The sequence below is a fragment of the Myotis yumanensis genome, unplaced genomic scaffold, assembly GCF_028538775.1.
Source record: "Myotis yumanensis isolate MYYU_CA2020_CCGP unplaced genomic scaffold, mMyoYum1.0.hap1 SCAF_1, whole genome shotgun sequence".
NCBI classification, from domain to species: domain Eukaryota; kingdom Metazoa; phylum Chordata; class Mammalia; order Chiroptera; family Vespertilionidae; genus Myotis; species Myotis yumanensis.
Genome location: NW_027223752.1, coordinates 182,839,182 through 182,859,006, shown reverse-complemented (window position 1 = coordinate 182,859,006; position 19,825 = coordinate 182,839,182). Strand labels below are relative to the sequence as shown.

The 19,825-nt window shown below is 41.6% G+C and overlaps 1 protein-coding gene across 3 annotated transcripts in view; it reads left to right on the top strand.

The window, feature by feature from the left end:
• The window catches only part of AFF1 (ALF transcription elongation factor 1), a 197,898-nt gene that overhangs the window by 96,360 nt on the left and 81,713 nt on the right, over nt 1-19,825 (top strand). For all 3 annotated transcript variants that reach the window (XM_070393110.1, XM_070393102.1, XM_070393119.1), the window contains 2 exons: nt 11,317-11,437; nt 11,830-12,759. In XM_070393110.1, the coding sequence (XP_070249211.1) occupies nt 11,317-11,437; nt 11,830-12,759 (1,051 nt within the window). The remainder of the gene's footprint in view (nt 1-11,316; nt 11,438-11,829; nt 12,760-19,825) is intronic.

Sequence of the window (19,825 nt, the reverse complement as noted above, 5' to 3'; positions counted from 1 at the left end):
GTTCTTTGGTATCTGTGATGGATTGGTTCCCTGAACCCCTGTGGATACCCAAATCCACTGGTTCTGAAAGCCTCTATATAAAAAGGGGTAGATCAATGCATGGGGTCAGCCTTCTGCATCTGTGGCCTCCCAACCACAAATAAAATATGGGGCAGGTATTAATTGAAAAAAAATCTGCATATAAGTGGACCCATGTAGTACCAACCTGTGCTGTTGAAGGATCAACTGTAATCATTTCAGTCAAAAATGTATATTAAGCATCACTTTTTGCTAAGCAGGAATAGTCCTTGCCTTAAAGAAGCTCACAGACCAATAAGGAAAATTGTCCATCTCATATTTGTAAATGTACACATGGACAGATCTGTAAGAACAGATGTATCCCAGAGAAAGAAATCGTTCACAGCAGAAGATGGGAAATGAGAGTGGGGGTTGAGGCTAGAGGCAGTGATATTTTGGGGAATTTTGAAAGTCAAACTAGGAATTCATTAGGGAACTGGCAGAGAGAAGGGCTGTATTTTCCCCACCCTCCCAGGTCCTTGTGCTCAAAGTGTCAAGATACCGCAATGAGTGGACCCTCCAGGAGGGTTAGGTAAGTGGAAGCCAGGTGGTAAAGGGCATTGCTTGGTTTATCTACCCATCAGCTTGAATCCTGTAGGCAGCAGGGAGCTCAGAAAAGTTGTCAATAGGTGAATAACAAGATTAGATTTGTGATTTTTTAGGAAGTTCAGAGAGGCAGCGGTGTGGAGCTAGAGAGCCCAGGATAAGGAGCCCATTGGGTCCATGCACCAGGTGAGAGGTGTCCACACAATCCTGTTTGAATTTTGGATGCTTAATCGATTTAATGCCACAATTATTTTTAAAAGTTGAGTACGAATAAAATAAGGCAAGCTTTTAAAAAAACAAAGCTTGCCCTAGCTGGTTTTGCTCAGTGGATAGAGCATCGGCCTGCGGACCAAAGGTTTTGATTCCGGTCAAGGGCACATACTTTGGTTGTAGGCTCCTCCCCAACCTGGGCCCTGGTCGAGCACGTGTGGGAGGCAACCAGTTGATGTGTTTCTCTCACATCGATGTTTTCCCTCTCTTTCTTCCACTCTCCCTAAAAATCAATGAAAAAATATCCTCAGGTGAGGATTAACAACAAAAAAATAAAAATTAAAAAACAAAACTTGCAGCTTGCTTGTCTACATTATTTTTTAAATTTATCTTATTGTTGAAAGTATTGCAGATGTCTGCTTTCCCTTTTGACCCCCTTTATCCCACTCCCTCCACCTCCTCCCCACCCCCCACCGCACTATTGTCTGTGTCCATGGGTTATGCATATACACTCATTGGTTAATCTCTTCCCACCTCCCTACATTCTTTCTTATTCTGTGACCACAGTTTTCTGTAATGATACAGATTTCACCTACCTTAGTATTTATAGGTATGTGGTGTGGTCCTTCAGGGTCAGGCCAGCTGCATGTGCGTTAAGGATGGCCTGGTGATGTGTCCAGTTCTCTTGCTGATCCCACTACAGACCAGACTTGCAGGGGAAGAGCCAACAGCTTCTGCCCGTGTTTCTGGTTGGTGCCAAGTGAGCAGTCCAACAGAGAAGGCGGTCAGAGGTGACTCTGATCACCAGGGACCCTTATAACTAAGGGGGAGACATAAATAACTAGTCAGGTGGCAGATTTATCTCTAGTGAGCCTGTTGCCACTATAGGGGTAATTTCTGTGTGTCCTTTCAAGTAACTGCCAGAAGTACTGTCAGCATTTTAGGGAACACTTCTGAGGGACTGAATTTTCTGGAATTTGTCAGTAACATTATGTTCTCATTTCAAGTTACATTAAAAACAAATATTTTTATTAGCTCGTAGCTACAGATTGTCAAAGCCTTGAGGTCAAGCGTGATTTTTTTCACTGGTGTGCTTTGTGTAATTGTGTCATTTGCATGTTGGCCTTCCTCCGTCAGCACTAGGTTTTTATTCTTAAAATGTGTTTGGACAGCAAGGGACTTGATGTACTGCACATGGGAATGCATTAGCTCATTGGACTGCTTTCCCTCATCCTACTTTCGTGGCTGTGTATCCCCACCCACACATTCTCCCCACTCCCCTTTAATATCCATTGATGAGGAAGACAGGTTCTTGTGCTTTTCCATCTAGAGCAGCGGTTCTCAATCTGTGGGTCGCCAACCTGTGGGTCATGACCCCTTTGGGGGTCGAATGACCCTTTCACAGGGGTCGCCTAAGACCATCGGAAAAACACATATATAATTACATTGTTTTTGTGATTAATCACTATGCTTTAATTATGTTCAATTTGTAACAATGAAAATACATCCTGTATATCAGATATTTACATTACGATTCATAACAGTAGCAAAGTTCCAGTTATGAAGTAGCAACGAAAATAATGTTATGGTTGGGGGTCACCACAACATGAGGAACTGTATTAAAGGGTCGAGGCATTAGGAAGGTTGAGAACCACTGATCTAGAGGCTAAAAATGCCTCTCAACATATATTTCTGTGATCTAGTAAGAGAAACAAAATGGGCTATAGTGAGACTACAATTAAAAGACAGTAGCGGCTGGTGTTTAAACTTCAGAAGGTAGTCTCTGATGCACTGTTTCATGCAGGTGGATCTATAGTTATTCTTTAGTAATGACCTAATACTGAGTCCAGGGTCCAAAATCAGTTTCTAGAGGTTCCAGTGAGAGTTACTCCCAAATGATCAGCATCACAATATTTCTCTACCTTTGATATTGATGATGTTATATGTATATGAGGCTTTTTTTTGTTTGTTTTTAATTGGAACTTTTAACTACACAGATAATAAATGAAGACTTTTTTAGTGAAAAGATTATTAAAACAGAATGTTTAAACAAAGTACTCCCTAAAGCACCACACAATTACAGACCTCCTCCAACCCTAATCAGGTACTCCTTGATAGATTTTTGTAAAGTGTATCTCAGTGGTTCGCAACCTTGGCTGCACATTAGAATCACCTGGGAATCTTTTTAAAATTCTGATTTCTGGGCCTCATCCTCCGGAAATTCTGTTTCTTTGTTATGGGGTGGGGCCACAACATTAGTAACAAAGAAACAGAATTTCCGGAGGATGAGGCCCAGAAATAAGGATTTTAAAAAGATTCCCAGGTGATTCTAATGTGCAGCCAAGGTTGAGAACCACTGATGTATCTTTCTCAGACCCTTGCTCCATAGTCATGTGCAATCATTAGTGCCTGGCAGGTTCCTTTTGAAAGGTAATTAACACATCTCTTGTTAGAATTTACGCCACGTACTTTTTAAATTTGCCCAGGTGGAAGCTGTTTCAATTTAAAACTCATAGTACGCCTTTCAGGTATGTAAAGTATCTTAAAGATTGATTGACGTTTGCAAAACGGAGTCAAGTATAACTATTTCAGTATTATAATGAGGCTGAGGTCTGAGACAAGCAGAAGTGAGCAGCAGAGCAAGCTGTCACTTTGAGACGATCCCCTGGGAGCTCCTCCAGGAAAGCAGCTGTGACATGGTGGTATTTTGTCATTTGACTTGGCTGGCATTTATTTTCTAAATAAAATCAGATAGTGTGTTAGGGTTAAGTCTCTGATTTTTTTTCTTTATATTTCGTGTGTGGGTGATAAGGAGGTAATGAAGATAAAATCATTGGAAGATTTAGCTGAGTGATTTTTATTATGAGAAGGCCTGTTGTGAATTCTTGCCAGAGAGTGAGAAGTTCTTCATTTGTTTGAAGTAACATTTCTCTGCCTTCAGACATGGAGCCACTTTGACGACTTATGTTTCAATTGTATTTATGAGTCATGCAGTCTAATGACAAAACTAACTTTGTGCTTTAAAGTACATTGACATTTTTTCATAAAGCCCATGTGTGAAGAATGTTCTCTGGATATTAGGTTGTGGGAATAGAAGAACATGGACACAAAAGGCCAGAGGATGGAGTTAAAAAGCCCACAGGAGTGGCTTCCAAAATAAAAAAGTCACTTGCGCAACCAGTACGAACCCAAGCCTGCTGTCCTTTTGCGACACTTCTGTCACCACTCTCTAACCAGGGTTGCCCAATTTTTGTGAAAGCGTGCGAGTTTTATGTTTTGCTCTCTCCTTTGTATGTTCAGATCAGAATGGCCTAGTGCCTCTAAAACAATAAAAAAGACTCATTCTTGTCCATAATTAATGTGCACTGGTGATTTTAAGATTCTCCCCTGCTAATGTCTTTTCCATGCTTCCGAAGATAAATACACAGAAGAAATCACACGCTATCCTCCAAGACAGAATTAAATGTGTGTGTGTGTACACTTATTTTAGACATAAACATTTAAATGTGAGTTCTAGAGAGAGTTGGTCACATCTATCAGAGAAAGGTCGGTGTGAAGTGACCAGTCAAGGGTGATAAATGGGTAGTCAGCTGTGCACAGCCTGCGCTGTGGGCCAGAGTTGCCATGGAAGCGCCAGTGGCATTCAGCGATCCTGCATGGCTAACCTAGATTAGCAGCAGGGCCCATGGGCTCCAGCCTGAAGAAGGTGCTTACAGGTGCTTACAGCCTACGGGTCACAAAGCCAGGATGCTGTCCACATTGCAAGCCCAATGCAGGCCTTCCTGTTACTGTCTTCTCCTCCCTCTGCATGGGTTCTTTCCTTTTTAGTGCAAGGGACAGAGAAAAGGGAGGCCCATTCTCTCTAATCTTTACAGAGCTCTGATTCTTCATCTTACCACAGTGTTTTCACACATCCTTCCAGAGCATTTGAAAAGCCCCAGTAAATGATCCCTGACAGGTCCCAGCATGGGGCTGGCTAAATGACTGCATTCAGCTGCTGAATGGGCAGCTCTGAATTCCTCAGGAGTTTCACCACCTCTCTGAACGAGAGAGCATCCTGGCATATTTTAGATTTCCAGGCTCCTGTGCTGAGTTACAGAGTAGTGGCATTCCGTCTTCAGAGACATCTGTGGTGCAGTCCACCTTAGTAATGGTGTGGGCATTTGTGTGCTGCAGGGTGAGTCTCACATGCCACTGCTCTCACCAGATAAATGGGTAGTCAGTCTGTGGTGTCCCCCATCGGTCTTTCTAGTTCACTTACTTAAAAAAAAAGTGGTAGAGGTGGTTTGATGCATTTTGCAGAGATCTTTTTGATGCATTAGTGTTGTACTTTGCAGATGGTGGACAGTAAGTAGTATACGATATTCTCTAAAAGTATTTTCTCTGGTCAGACTTTGCACCCTCCCTTGGGTCACACCAACACATGGACTTGTTTTGTACTTAGTCTGCTGCTGCAAATCACCACGTGAATTGATGTTTTTGCTCCCCCAGTGGGGACTCCTGGGCTGACCAGAAAGCTGGCATTGAGGCCCTAGGAACATGGCCTTTGTCAGCCAGCCAGACATAATGGGAGCAGAGCCCAATATCGGGCATATAATGGCTACTTTGGTGCAAGTTTATTTACAGCCTGTCCTTGAAAGAAACTAATGTAAAGAGCCCCTTTGCACATTAGAAATGCCTTGTGAATTCAGAGATTGTTATGGAGTCAGTGACCTCATCTGTAAAATTTTAAAAAGACTCTAAAATAAGCATTGTAAGGTCCTGGCTGTGTTGCTCAGTTGATTAGAGCATTGTCCTGATACGCCAAGGTTGCAGGTTCCATCCTGGGTCAGGGCATATACAAGAATCAACCAATGAATGCATAAATAAGTGGAAAAACAAATCCATCATTCCCTCTCCCTCCTTCCCTCCCTTCTTCTCTTCCTCCTGCCCTCCCTCCTCCTTCCTTCTCTTTCTCTAAAATCGATCAATGAAAAAAATTAAGGATTGTAGCACAGTTTTTATAAGTTGATAAGCAACTTCATGGTGTTGGCCATCCCCCTCTAGGGCCCCTCTGTGAGGTCCGTAGGCAAGGACAGACCTGTGGAGATACATTTAACCAAACGTATCTTTTATGCTCTGAGATTGCTCCACTGGCAAGGATACTACCTGGATTGTGGCTGTGTGCCTCTTTGAGACTAAGGATCATAAGGAATTACGAGTGATTGCGAGTTTCCACCCTTTAGCACGCCTTCTTTGTCATTGCTTTATTTTGTGCAGCCTGAAAGCTCTTTGCAGACCACAGCTGAGAACATAAGCTTTGGTGCCAGGCAAACCTTTGAATTTTTAGATTTACCATCTATTTCCAGATTAATCTGAGCTTTTTTTTCACCTGGGAAATGGAGTTAATAATCCCCCTTTCACAGAGTCCTAGAAATTAAATAGGACACATTTGATGTGCGTAAATCAGGGCCAGCTGAATAACAGATGCTAAGTAGTGGCAGCCTGGGCCAGGCCACTGCTGTCATCATTGCTATTGTGTTTGGGTAAACCTAAAGTGAAACATGCAGCCCAGAAAGAGTGTATTCTCTTGTAATCCTCAGAATCACCTAGAAACTTGTTCAACATCAGATCTACTGACTCAAACTTTGGGGGTGGGTCTCTGCAATCCGTGTTTTAACAAGCCCTCTGGTTGATTCTGATGTTCACTGAAGGTTGATAATCTTTTATCTAATGCAGTGCTCTGTGGGACTCACTGTGTTCCATGTGGGACATTGAGAGAGAGGGTCTGACAAGGCTGCTGTTGGTGAGGTTATCCCGTGAGAGCAAGAATGCATTTTTTCCTCCACACCAGGAAAAAAAAGCCTTTAATTAAATGAAGCAATAGTCAACTTGTAATTATTCAATGGTAATTACAGAGTCTATGAAAAGTGTAGGACATTTACTGCTTCCTAAAATCCCCCATTTAAAAATTTCCGTCTACCATCTCCGTGCTTGCACGAAGTTTTAAAAACAATGATGTGTATGTAGAGGTTGAACAATGGTTTACTCATGCTGTGAATTGTGTTCATGTTTTTTTAAATTTACGTTTCCCCTGGTTTCAAAATGGAACCAAGAAAAGGAAAATATTCATGAATGTCTTTGCCTAGTCATTTTACCAAACCATTTCTTAAAACCATTGCAAACTTGGAAATAAGTAAAAGCCAAATAAATCTGAAAACTACCCAGGACAACTGGCAAAACCCTGTTAGTTACAAGGAGAAGTTAGGCAACCCAGAAGAAAGAGTGCTCACAGCCTACCTTATATAGTCCTGGGATCTGTGGACGGCACTTCCTGTTCTGCCTTCCTCTGCCTGCCCAGGAGCCTTGGTGAGTGAGGCCAACAGGGAGTTGCCCATGAGACAGTGTGGGTGAGAGTGAGTTTCTCTCAAAGTCTAGGCTTCAGAAAACTCATCCTACCAGTGACACTCATTTTATCTTTCCTCACCTGACTATTTTTGTTTTTTTTTTTCAGTTGAAGGGGGATGGTGAATAAAGGAAAAAAAATACGTTCAATGTCTTTTAAAATTGGCATAGTATTACGTCTGCCAATAAAATCCTGGTGTGGGTTAAACGTTTTTATTTTATTTTATTTTTTTATATTAATTTCAGAGAGGAAGAGAGAGGGTGAGAGAGACAGAAACTTCAATGATGAGAGAGAATCGTTGATTGGCTGTCTCCTGCACGCCCTCAACTGGGGATCCAGCTCGAAACCCAGCATGTGCCCTTGGCCGGAATCAAACCTGGTGGGACCCTTGAGTCTGCAGGCCGAAGCTCTACCCAGTGAGCCAAACCACCTAGGGCTAAACGTTTTTTTAACACGTTAAACGCCCAGCCTGTTTTGTCTTCTGGAAGGAAAGTATAGTGTCATTCACCGGTGACTGACAGGGCGCTTAATGTGTTAAACAAATGAAGTAAAACCTTAATTAACCAGAATCCTTAATTTAACAGGACTTCCTCCCTGTGGGAGGCATGATTTTTGAATCACATAGCAAGAAAGCCAGTGTTAGAAATTTTGTAAAATTGAGGTTTTCTCATTATTTCTGTAGCAGTTTTTATTATTTTAGAATGAAAATCTAGAAGTGTGTTAAAATCTAACTGATGCTGAGCTGATTGATTTAGAAATAGTTTAGTAATTTTAAATCAATGTAGCTTTTCTTAAAGATGTGTGTGGACGTGACAAGAAAATTAATTGAGGAACCCAAGTAGCCTAATAGATGAGGTACTCACTTTTCAATCTGGAACTGAGAATTTTGCCATTTGGGGTTCCCTTTTCTGAGACATAAGTAGCGGTTTCTCAAGACATGGGAAAAATTCTACTTATAAAGCAAAACCAAACTCTGTAAACACTCACAAGTGAATAAAGCTTCAAGGCCTACACCAGTGATGGCGAACCTATGACACGCGTGTCAGAGGTGACACACGAACTCATTTTTTTGGTTGATTTTTCTTTGTTAAATGGCATTTAAATATAAATATAAAAAATTTAAGTCTTTGTTTTACTATGATTGCAAATATCAAAAAATGTCTATATGTGACATGGCACCAGAGTTAAGTTAGGGTTTTTCAAAATGCTGACACGCCGAGCTCAAAAGGTTCGCCATCACTGGAGTACACTGTTGTAACCAGCATAATCAGGAAAGAGGGGCAAAGCGGATTCCTTGGGATCTGGTCTACGTACAGGTAGCTTTGGGAAAGAAGCTTGGAGTTCAGGTTGCTCCGAAGCAGTTTCATGCCCCACCCCGCCCTGCAAACAAATAGGCAGAAAAGCAAGTTTGAAGGAAAAAAGAAGTTATTTCCTGATCAGCCCTCTTACTTGGCTGCCATGGTTGTGTGTTAATGTTACATAATTGTTGAGCCAACAAGAGTAATTACCAAAATCATAAAATAATTGTAAGGAATTCTTGAATGGTCATCATGCCCATTGTGCTGTTATCCCCCAGAAGCAAGTCTGTGTGAAGCACGTGAGATTTCTGACTATTAAAGACTAGTCTCTGTAGCCAGTTTCTGGTTGAATTTCTCCTGACCTTTTCACTATGTTGTTCACTATAGTTTTAAGAGTTTTCTTAAAATCTTATATTAAGCTATCCATCATCTAGGCAAAGTTTTTTGTGGCCCCCCCCCCCCCCTTTTCCCCCCTAATTGATTTTAGAGAGAAGAGGAGAAAGAAAGAAACATCAATGTGAGAGAAACATCGGTTTGTTACTTTCCATATGCACTCTGACCAAGGATTGAACCCTCCTCCAACGGATGCCACTCCAACCAACTGAGCCATACTGCTCAGGGCTAGGCAAAGTTTTTGATTCAATTGTTTAAGCAGATAATTATTTACCACACACCAGTGAATTCAACCAGGTAGTTTAGCTTCTCCCTATACCTTCAGATTGTCTTCCAGAGTGAATTTTGTTTTTTTTTTGTTAGTCCTCACCCAAGGATATTTTTTCCATTGATTTTTAGAGAAAATGGAAGGGAGGGAGGGAGGCAGGGGAAGAGAAAGAGAAACATTGATATGAGAGAGACACATAGATTGGTTGCCTTCCGCACACCCCCCTAACAGGGGCAGAGTTCAAACCTGCAACTCAGGTACATGCCCTAGACAGGGAATGGGACCTGAGATCCTTCCATGTGAGGGCTGATGCTCTATCCACTGGGAAACACTGGCCAGGGCCAGGGTGAATATTAAAAAAAAATACTCAATGGATTTTGGGAAGCCTTTAGAGTTGGTGACTTTGGAATCACTCCAGAGATTTTTCTGGTAGCTGAAAATTGGGAATGTGGGTGCACAGTTGAGAGAGGCAGAGGAAATGTGTATAGTTAGAAAGCATCGAAGTTCAGGATGTTACTGAGGAGCCAGGGCATCGGTTGGTGTGACTGGAATATAGAGGTGTTTTGCAGGAGAATCATTAATTCCTAGCTAAGCTGGTCCTGGAAGAATTGGTGATCTTTCAGTAAAAGGAGGTTTTGGGGTAGAGATTAGAGCAAGAGGCTCATCTTTATAGGGTATGTTTGACTGTCAAGTGGGGTGCATGTGGCAGACCTGCTATGAGAGAGTGGGATAATTTCTAGAGTAGATCTGTACTAGACTGTGGGGGAATTTTCATGCCAAAGTAAGGATTTAGAGTTTATTCTGCCCTGGTCGGGTAGCTCACTTGGTTGGAGCATCATCCTGATACACCAAGATTGCACATACAAGAATCAATCAATTAATGCATAAAAAAGTGGAATAATAAATTGATGTTTTTCTCTCTCCCCCCTCCCTTTCTCTCTAAAATCAATAAATAAAAAATAATAGTTTATTCTGCAGTAGCAAAGAGCCATCAAATGTTTATTATTTTTAAATTTGGATAGTGACACGAGAACCAGGGCCACCTATGGGATTTCTTTCCATGAGACAAATTAGAGGGACAAGATGTGAAAGATGCAGGGAGACCAGTAAGTAGGCTCTTTCTTGTCAGAGGAAATAAGACAAGTTATGAGAGAGCAGAGAGACCAGGATATATCAGTAGGGTCAGGGAGCGTGTCTGACATCACGGCTAGAATTGCTAAAGGTACATGTATTGACGAGACAACAGAATATTTTCCTACTTATTTATTCAAGTAATGTTGGGGGAAAAGATTCAGTAGATATTTAGAAGCAAAGTTGTTCTTATTTTCATTGTTCTCATATCGCACATGTGTGGGTTGGCAGGAGTAGCTTGTGTTGCTGACACGGGGCAGGCCCACTTTTGGTTTGGATGCTAGTTAAAACTACACTTTTTTCTTTCCATCTCTGTGTTTTGCTTGTTAGAGAAAGCATTTGAACATTTTTGGTGCCAGGGCTCATGACTTAGGGTCCATTTTTATGTGGTTTAAGTAGGGCAATTGGATGATAAGACTTCTCAGTAGGTAGAGTTTACATCTAAAATTGTGTTTTCCTATCCTTGGCATTTGAAATGAGAAATAAAAATGATCTCGAGTTTACATACCAGGACACTCCCAGTAGAATAGGCTGAGAATAAAGTAAATGCTGTTTTGGGTGCCTGGTAATCTTTTAATTATGAAATGAGCCTTTTGATTTTAATCTTCCAAAATGTGCAATACTGATCCAGGAAAATAGCTTTTTTAAAGTTCACATCCTGCTGATTCTTTCAGATGAAAAGCTTCCACCTCTATGCCTTAGTTTGCAAGCTGAAAGTAAAAATATCATTAATCTTGTCCCAGCTCCACCACTGCCTATAAAAGACTCTGGTTTGGAGTCAGTCCTGAGCCACGAAGGCAGTCGCCCAGAGTGAATGCTTAGGTTTCTGGAGCCAGAACTGAGGCTGGAGGGCCACAGCCTGTTACTGAGCCTTAGTCCAGGAGAGACTTATGCGTTCTTTACATCATCTTCCCTGTCATCGCTTCTTCTTGACTTAGCTTGCCTCCCTCAAACATGTACATATGCATAACACAACGCGGATACTGGTAAATTTTACTGTTTTTGTTCTTTTGTGGCATCTGAAACAGCTTGTACAATGAAGACAGAAACCTGCTTCGAATTAGAGAGAAGGAAAGACGCAACCAGGAAGCTCACCAAGAGAAAGACGCGTTTTCTGAAAAGATTCCCCTTTTTGGAGAGCCCTACAAGGTATTTATTGTGTGCTAGAAAGTCTGATTTATCATCATATTTAACTCTGTGATGAAAGGAAGATTGAACAAGGGCCATGCCTGTGAAAATAAGACAACTTATCCTAGGGATTGTTTCTGAAAACAAATAGAAAATTCCCTGAACCTTGTGAGTCAAAATTGCCCAAGTTTGTGGTTTTCTTTTGTAATGTTAGTCTTCTGTATGTAGTAATATTTGTCCACGACAGGCTTCTCAACAAGGAGTTAGTTTACATTGCACGTTAAATTCTATGTTGCACATTAAATGGAGGCATTTCTTTTTTAATAGCATTATGTATCATGGCTTATTAAATGTTGGGTTTTCTTAGATTTATTTCCCACCAGTATCTAACTTTGCTGTTTTCTTTTTTTCAGACAGAAAAAGGCGATGAGCTATCCAGTCGAATACAGAACATGCTGGGAAACTATGAAGAAGTAAAGGAGTTACTCAGTACCAAGTCTCTCGCTCATCACTTGGATGCTTCTGAAAGTAGGCCGGGAAAGCCAAGATACCCTTTGTTTCCTGAGAAGGGGAGCGGCGTTCCACCGCACTCCTTCCACACCCGTGTCCATCACCAGCCTGGTAGCACTCCTGCCTCTGGACCACTTCCTGTTGGTAACATGAGCCACAATCAAAAGGTGACACAGCCAAGAATGGAACCAATGCCAAGTCTTCATGTGAAAAGCTATGGCGCCCCGGACAGCCAGCACCTGGCCCAGGATCGCCTTGGTCAGGAGGGGTACAGCTCTAGTCATCGAAAAAACGGTGACCGCAGAGCCGAAGGAGACCACTGTGCTTCGACGGCAGACTCAGCTCCAGAGAGGGAGCTTTCTCCCCTACTCTCCTCTTTACCTTCTCCATTGCCCCCTTTGTCACCTCTACATTCCAACCAGCAAACTCTTCCCAGGTCACAAGGAAGCAGCAAGGTTCACAGCAGTAACAACAACAACAACAATAAGGGCTACTGCCACGCCAAATCTCCCAAGGACCTGGCAGTAAAGATCCGAGACAAAGAGACCCCTAAGGACAATTTAGTGGCCGTCTCCAGCCTTGGAGTGGCCCCTCCCCAGCCACCTTCTCAGTCTTTCCCCCCACCCTCCCTCCCCTCAAAGAGCGTTGCAATGCAGCAGAAGCCCACGGCTTATGTCCGGCCCATGGACGGTCAAGATCAGGCTCCTAGTGAGTCTCCCGAACTGAAACCACTGCCGGAGGATTACCGGCAACAGACCTTTGAAAAAACCGACTTAAAAGTGCCTGCCAAAGCTAAGCTCACCAAGCTGAAAATGCCTTCTCAGTCAGTTGAGGTGAGTGGAATTTCATATCTGGGCTACTTCCCCTGTGAAGAGAGGTTTTAGATGGAAGTTCTGGAGAGTTGGGGGCAGGGTGTCAGTAGCTTTTGAGTGAGGAAATTCCTTTTTGCCCTTAGGATATTGTTGACCTACCAGAAATTTAGGTCTACGATGGAATACTGATTGGCAGATACTGAAATGTGATTTGCAGAGAGATTAAAAAAAAAAATCTTTTTATTGAGCCACAATTTATGTGCAGTAAAATATAGAGATCGTAAGAGTGCCGTTCGCTGTGTTTTGAAAAGTGTGTACACCTGTATAACCCAATAATGTAGAGGACATTTCTAATATGAAAACTTCATAGAATGATTTGGGCTGTGTTGCTTTTGTTTGTTTGTTTCAGGGAATATTGGCTTCTTTAGCACTGTAAAGAAAATAAATTTTTTGTTTCTTCAGCCCCAGTTAGTTTTTCTTGAGGTCAAAACCATTAAAAAAGTCAAAACAAGGCCAAAATGTTGAAGGCAAAGCATTACTTTTTAAAGGTTTGTTCCTTGTAAATTGTTAAGAAACTTTGAAACTAAAGTTTTGTTCTAATATATTATATTTACCACCTAAGAAAGAAGAGGGTGTGTGTGGTGACATTAGAGTGAGTTGCAAATATAAACAGAATGTTTTTCAACTATGGCTTTTTCAAGTAACCAAAATACTGTACCTTTTTAAACAAAGGAACAGTTCTCCTTCCTGCCCCCCCTGGTAAATGGCAGCATTGTGTTTGAATGAGGTGAGTCAGAGAACACATCCTATCACTGAAATTCTAAATTAGTGCTAGTGACTCCAAAATCCCAATCAGTAGAGTCAAGTAAATGTTTGAAGTGAATTTTTTAAAGTTTATCTGTTAAAGTCTGTGGTTTTGTTACATCTGTTGGATAGATATTGCAATGTGCATATTGATTGCTCAGAGCGTGCACCTAGATGGCAGTCTTACATAGTGCTGGAAGGTAAAATTCCTCAAGGTTAAAAAAAAGCAGATTCCAGGATCCTTAACTGGAAAGATAACCCTTATCTTTAAGGAGAAAAAGCTGTTCTTGGTTTAGAATAGGTTAGGGTTCTGTCTGCAGTCTGCTCTTAAGCTCTAGTGTCTCCAGGCGTCTTCAAAATGGGACTTGTTTGGTGGCTGAGGGAAAATGAGAAAGGGGCGAATAAAGCAAATGGTAGAAATGACCAAGTTGACAGAACCCTGCCTTTAACTCCAACGTACGAAGATTCACCAGAATGAGCCATTTATTGCACAGTTTTGTGCTATAATGGGATTTAGGCGAAGGGAGCCAGAATGAAGGCAGGGAAGGATAAATCGAGGTCCTCCCTCCTCAAAAGGAGGGCCAGTCAGCCTGCCTTATAATTAAGACAGTAAATAATTTAATGGGATTTGCTTTCTTTTATTTGTCAAATAGGATCTGTTCTATTTTCCTAGTTAAACACACACATAAGGGAACAATTAACATTCATTCTTAAAAAAAAACACACCAAAAAAACCTAAGCAACTGAAAATTGCTTTAAAACAATTTTAAGATAAAATAGCAAATATTTGCATTGCCCACCACATGCCCAACCATATGCTTAAGTGCAGGGTAGGATGCAAAAAAGTACTGGTCTCTGCCCAGGAGACAATTAGAGTACAACTGAGTACAAACTCTCTGCTACGAGGTGCTGGAGCAAGTTTCAGGTGTCAGCCTCAAGACAGCAACCCCTGTAAATTCAGCAGTAGGCTTCCCAGCAGCCTTTCAGGAAAGAGGATCTTAGTGTACGTCCTGCTTTCTTGGTTAAAAAAAAGATAAGCCGAGTTGAGATTTCTCCAAGGTCTTACTTCATACATAATTTCATATCTGGGACTATGTTAGATGGGTCTTCATATTTTCTGAGTGGACATTTGAAATGAACAAAACCCTCCATAGTTTGGTGATTGGAAAATGGGGTTTTTTGGCACAGTGCACCTGCTATCAATTGAGTAAATAGAAACTTTTCATCTTTGGCCTGTGTTTGCAGTCAGCATTCATTTTAATCCCACGGCTCTCTCTGGTTTCTGCTCAGGGTTCTCCTGTCAGTGGCAGCTACAGTGCCAGCACCCTGGGAGGCCTTAGGCAGTGCTGATTTGGGGGTGGTGGGGTGGTGGTGAAACTGAGGGCTCAGGCAGATGGAGGACTCAGGATGTCCTTTGTGAGGAGAATTACGAGCCAAGAGCTTGAATGAAAGGGAATTAAATCTGTGATGCAGGGATATTCGTACTTTTCTGGCTAGGTTTTGGATTTGATTTAGCTTTTTAAACTGAGATCTCACATTTCACATACTTAGCATTAATTTTTTGTTCACACACCCAGTTAAAGATATATTTTTATATTTTTAAGAAAATGTAGGTTGAATTTAAAATCTCAAATTTACTATTCTGGTGACTCAAGGAAAGCATAAAGATGGGGGACAAAAAGCAGGGAGTTAAACACAAAGCCAGTGAACTCTGAATATAGAACCAGAATATTAGCAATATCCTGGACTATTTGTGATATTGGGACCCAAGGACAGAGAATGAGAGGCAGAAGAGGAAGCTGACTGTTGGTAGAGCTGTGAAGAGGGGCTGGGTAACTAAGTGGTTTTTCTTTATTTGCTTAGTTTGTCCCAAGGCAAGTCAGAGGAGGTTTTCTTTCTCCGTTTTCTGAATGGGAGGGTTTTGTGGTTTGCTTCACTGCTCTCCCTTCCCCACTGCTTTCTTGAAACAGTATTTTAAAAAGTGAACCAAAATGTAAAAGTCAGCTGGTCTCTTTGGTGTGCCTTCAGACGCAAGCCACATGAGTACGGTTCTCTCCACTGCTTTACACTACTTTCTGTCCTTTCACTTCTTGGTGAATACTTGGTTTGTATATTTTAGTTGGTTTTCCTAAAAAATGGTTCTTTTCTGGGATAAGTCATTCTTACATTTAAAACTTAATCTTTCCTAAAATTTTAGAGGAAAAAAATTATCGTAAGGTCAGTATTCTGACTACATAGAGGCCTGGCCTGCAGAAGTCTGCACTCGGTTTTCTCTGGGTGTGTCAGTTTCAGTTTTGTGTCAACTGGAAGATGTAGAGCAGCTTAACATGACCCATCTGAGGGCAAAGCCAAGTCCTGGCTGATCTCATGCGGGTAACTCCCAGCCGGAGAGTTGCACATCAGACATGGCCCTGCCCGTGTGGAAGGTTGAGATCCCTTTGTATTTTCCTTTTCTGCCTAAAGGTAACAAAGGAAAGTCAGAGAAAACCACGGCATTCCTGTGTGAGTGTTCGTGAGCCTGGACCCTGGAAGGGAGGGAGTGCTGAGAGATATGGGACTTATGAAATAAGCATTTTATTGAAAGGGAGAAATGGTATAAGCTGAGGTACGTATATTAAGTTGTATACTGGACTTAGACTATTAGAATTGTAAAGATAAAACTACAGCCCTTTCATTTTGCAAATAAGGCCCAGGAGGGTGAGGCCACTTCATTTTGCTAAATTTTATAGTTAGTAGCAGAGCCAGAGCTAGAACTCCCAGTTCTGTGATCTTTGTACTTTTACTTGTTGTTAACTATGACTGGAAACGACTGGAGGATTTTGAGCAGGGGGGTGATGTTTTTTAAAAAGATCATTCTGGTTCCTTGGTGGGGAATGACTTGGACGGGCAAGGGTGGGCAGAAAACAGGGAGAACAGTTAGCGGGTGAGCAGTGATGATGATGGCTTGGAGTTAGGATGGTAGTAGTGGACATAGTGAGAAGTGGACAAGTTCCAGATGTATTTGGCAGGGAACTGATAGGGCTTTGTGATTGGTTGGAGATGGGGGAGGGCCTTAGGTCTGAAGGACAGTAGGCATCAAGTGAGACTTGTAGATTTTTTTTTTTTATTTGAAAGGTACGGATGGTGGGATGATACTAGCTACTTGGGATGGAGTTGACTTGGATGGAACAGGTTTGGAATAGACTATTAAGTTTTTGAGATGCTGTTATATATATATATATTCACGTCAGACTTGACAGTTAGCAATCATAAGTAGTAGACCAGCTCAGAGAAAATGTTAAGACCGGAAATAATAAATTCGGGATGGCCCTGACTGCTTCGGCTTAGTGGATAGAGTGTCGGCCTGCGGACTGAGGGGTCCCAGGTTCGATTCCAGTCAAGGGCATGTACCTTGGTTGAGGGCACATCCTCAGTAGGGGATGTGCGGGAGGCAGCTGATCGATGTTTCTCTCTCATCGATGTTTCTAACTCTCTATCCCTCTCCCTTCCTCTCTGTAAAAATCAATAAAATATATTTTTAAAAAATAAAAATAAATTCGGGATGTGTTTGCATGTATGTAGTTAAGGCTTTGGGTGGAAAGAAGTGACCTGCTAAGTCTTCAGAAGCAAAAACTGGAGATCATCTGGAAGCTTGAAAATCTGTTCATTAGTGGAAATTACAGGCTTCTGTGTGTTGTTTTTTTGTGTTTTTGTGGGTTTTTTTTTTAACTTAGGGTTTGAAGTGTACATGGAAGTGGTACAATTAGTCTTAATTTATGTCCCAAATAACTCACTGGAACCTAGTAGAATTTACTATCAGTTTGCCATTGCTTCTATCTCTTTATATGGTCTACTGTTTTCTGATCCAGATGAATCTGACTGAGTTCTAGTGGTCTCTGATTTCCACAAAGTATTGCTCTTTTCCTTGTGACCTTTCAGGACATCATTTAGGAATGTTTTCACTTACCAAATGCTTCCACCTGAATGCCAAGACTGAAGTGTCATCTGCAGCCGGGAATTCCTTGTTGGACCACTTTGACTCATGGCAGCTCTTAAATGAAGCCTTCCGTTTTCAGCCCAGCAGTGTGAAATAATCCATAGTGGGAAACTGCGATAGTGATTCACTTTGCATTTGGGCCGCACACAATCTTCCCTGCTCCCATATTTACTTCTCTTATTATGCTAAACCTTGTAAGAGGAACTGTCCTATTATGAAATGATCTAACCCTGCAGGCAGCTAACTTTTGGTCTGTCAGTGGTGTGTATCCTGCTGGTGAAACACTCAAAATACAGTTTGAAGCCCACTGTCTTCCATATACATCGTCAATTCAGCAACTTTTAACTCAAATATCTTGAGTACCTACTGTTGGCCAGGCCTAGTGCTGGGGACTGGGGTATAGTGGTGAGCAAACCAGGTGGTTCTGGTCCTGTTGGACCTTAACTATCTAGTTAGAAACTGACATTATTCAAATAACTGCTCTGATCAATGTGTGAGCACTTGGACAAGTACTATAAAGGAATTTACATAGACATAAGATAAAGGGTACTGTGACTTAAATGAAGGAGCTCAGAGAATTCTCTGAGGAAGTTCTGTTTGAGTGAGACCTGAACATTGAGTAGAAGTAATGAAAGTGAGGGATTGTAATAGCCTGCAGTGCTATGACAAAATACCATGTACTAGGTGGCTATGAACAATGGAAATTTACTTCTCACAGTTCTGGAAGCTGGAAGTCTAAGATCAAGGCACCAGAATGGCCATGTTCTCTTGAGGGATCCTCTTCCTGGTTTTCAGCTGGTGCCTTCTCATTGTGTCTTCAGATGGGAGAAGGGGTGGGGATCTCTCTGGAACTTCTTTTACACAGCGCTGAACCCAATCAGGATGACTCTACCCCAGCCGTGGGCAAACTACGGCCCGCAGGCTGGATCCGGCCCGTTTGAAATGAATAAACTAAAAAAAAAAAAAAAGACCGTACCCTTTTATGTAATGATGTTTACTTTGAATTTATATTAGTTCACACAAACACTCCATCCATGCTTTTGTTCCGGCCCTCCGGTCCAGTTTAAGAACCCATTGTGGCCCTCGAGTCAAAAAGTTTGCCCACCCCTGCTCTACCCTCATGACTTTAAGCATTTCTCCAAAGCCCCACCTCTGACTATTATTACCTTTGCAATTTAGGATTTCAAGATGAACATAAACATTCATACCATAGCATGCGTAGCAGGGGTTAAGCAACATCAGTGTTGCAAACAGAGGTAACAGTACGTGCCAGTGGCTTACTCCACGTGATGTACAGATACCTTTACAACAAGTACTCTTGGGTTATAAGCCCAGTACTGTAGATCAAAGGGAAGTTTTGCATTCATTCTGGAACTTGGCAGCATATCATAATCACCTGGGGAAGCCTGTTAAAAATACAAACTGGTAAAAAATAAAAATTCCCTAGGAGACTGACTTGGCAGGTATACAGGTAGGCTCAGGGTTCTGTATTTGATTCTCCTGAGATTTGTTCTAGAGCCTAGAAATAAAACTGTTCCAGAAGAGCTGATAACAGGCTACAAGGAATGAGATAAGGGCCCCTTTCCCAGTGGTTCCAGTCTTCCGAGGGGCCTCGGGCCATGGGATTGCACGAAATTGATGGGGCTTTTGTCCTAAGTAGGACATGAGAGTAGCTTTTGGGGAAAAATCAAGGAAGTAGGACCCCAAACAACACTCTTCTCTTTCTCCACAGTTCATGGTTTCCTTTCTTGTGCCCCCAATATTTCCATGTTCATGGGAAAGTAAGATTCTGATACAACCTTATCTAGCTTTCCTCCATTTTCTAAAAATGTTTTTAGTATATTAATTATAATAGCAAATTTAAATTAGATTCCATGAGCTAGCTCTTAATTTGGCCAGACCTACATGACTTAAATGTTTTGTTAGGAAAATTATAGCAAGGTTATTTGTGTACACAATTAGCTGAAGCTGAGTGACTAGAGCAGAATACTTCGAATCTATGAGAAATATTGAATAGTAAGTAGCTTGTGTTTGCTTAGAGGTTGGCTAAATTTTTGACCCTAAATATGTAAATATAGAGGTTAAAAAGTAGTAGTAGCAAGTGAGAATTTATTGCAGAAGCTGCAAACAGCCAGAAGGCTAGATTGGGCTTGTAGACACCTTTGTTTTGCCTATATAGTATGCCCTGCTCCCCATTCCCTTGAGCCAGTATTTACAAACTGGAGAATTTTGCTGAAAAATCAAATTTTCAGTTTCACCAGCTGGAGCTGAGTAGAAACTGCCACCTTTTATTTCCTAATCCTGGCA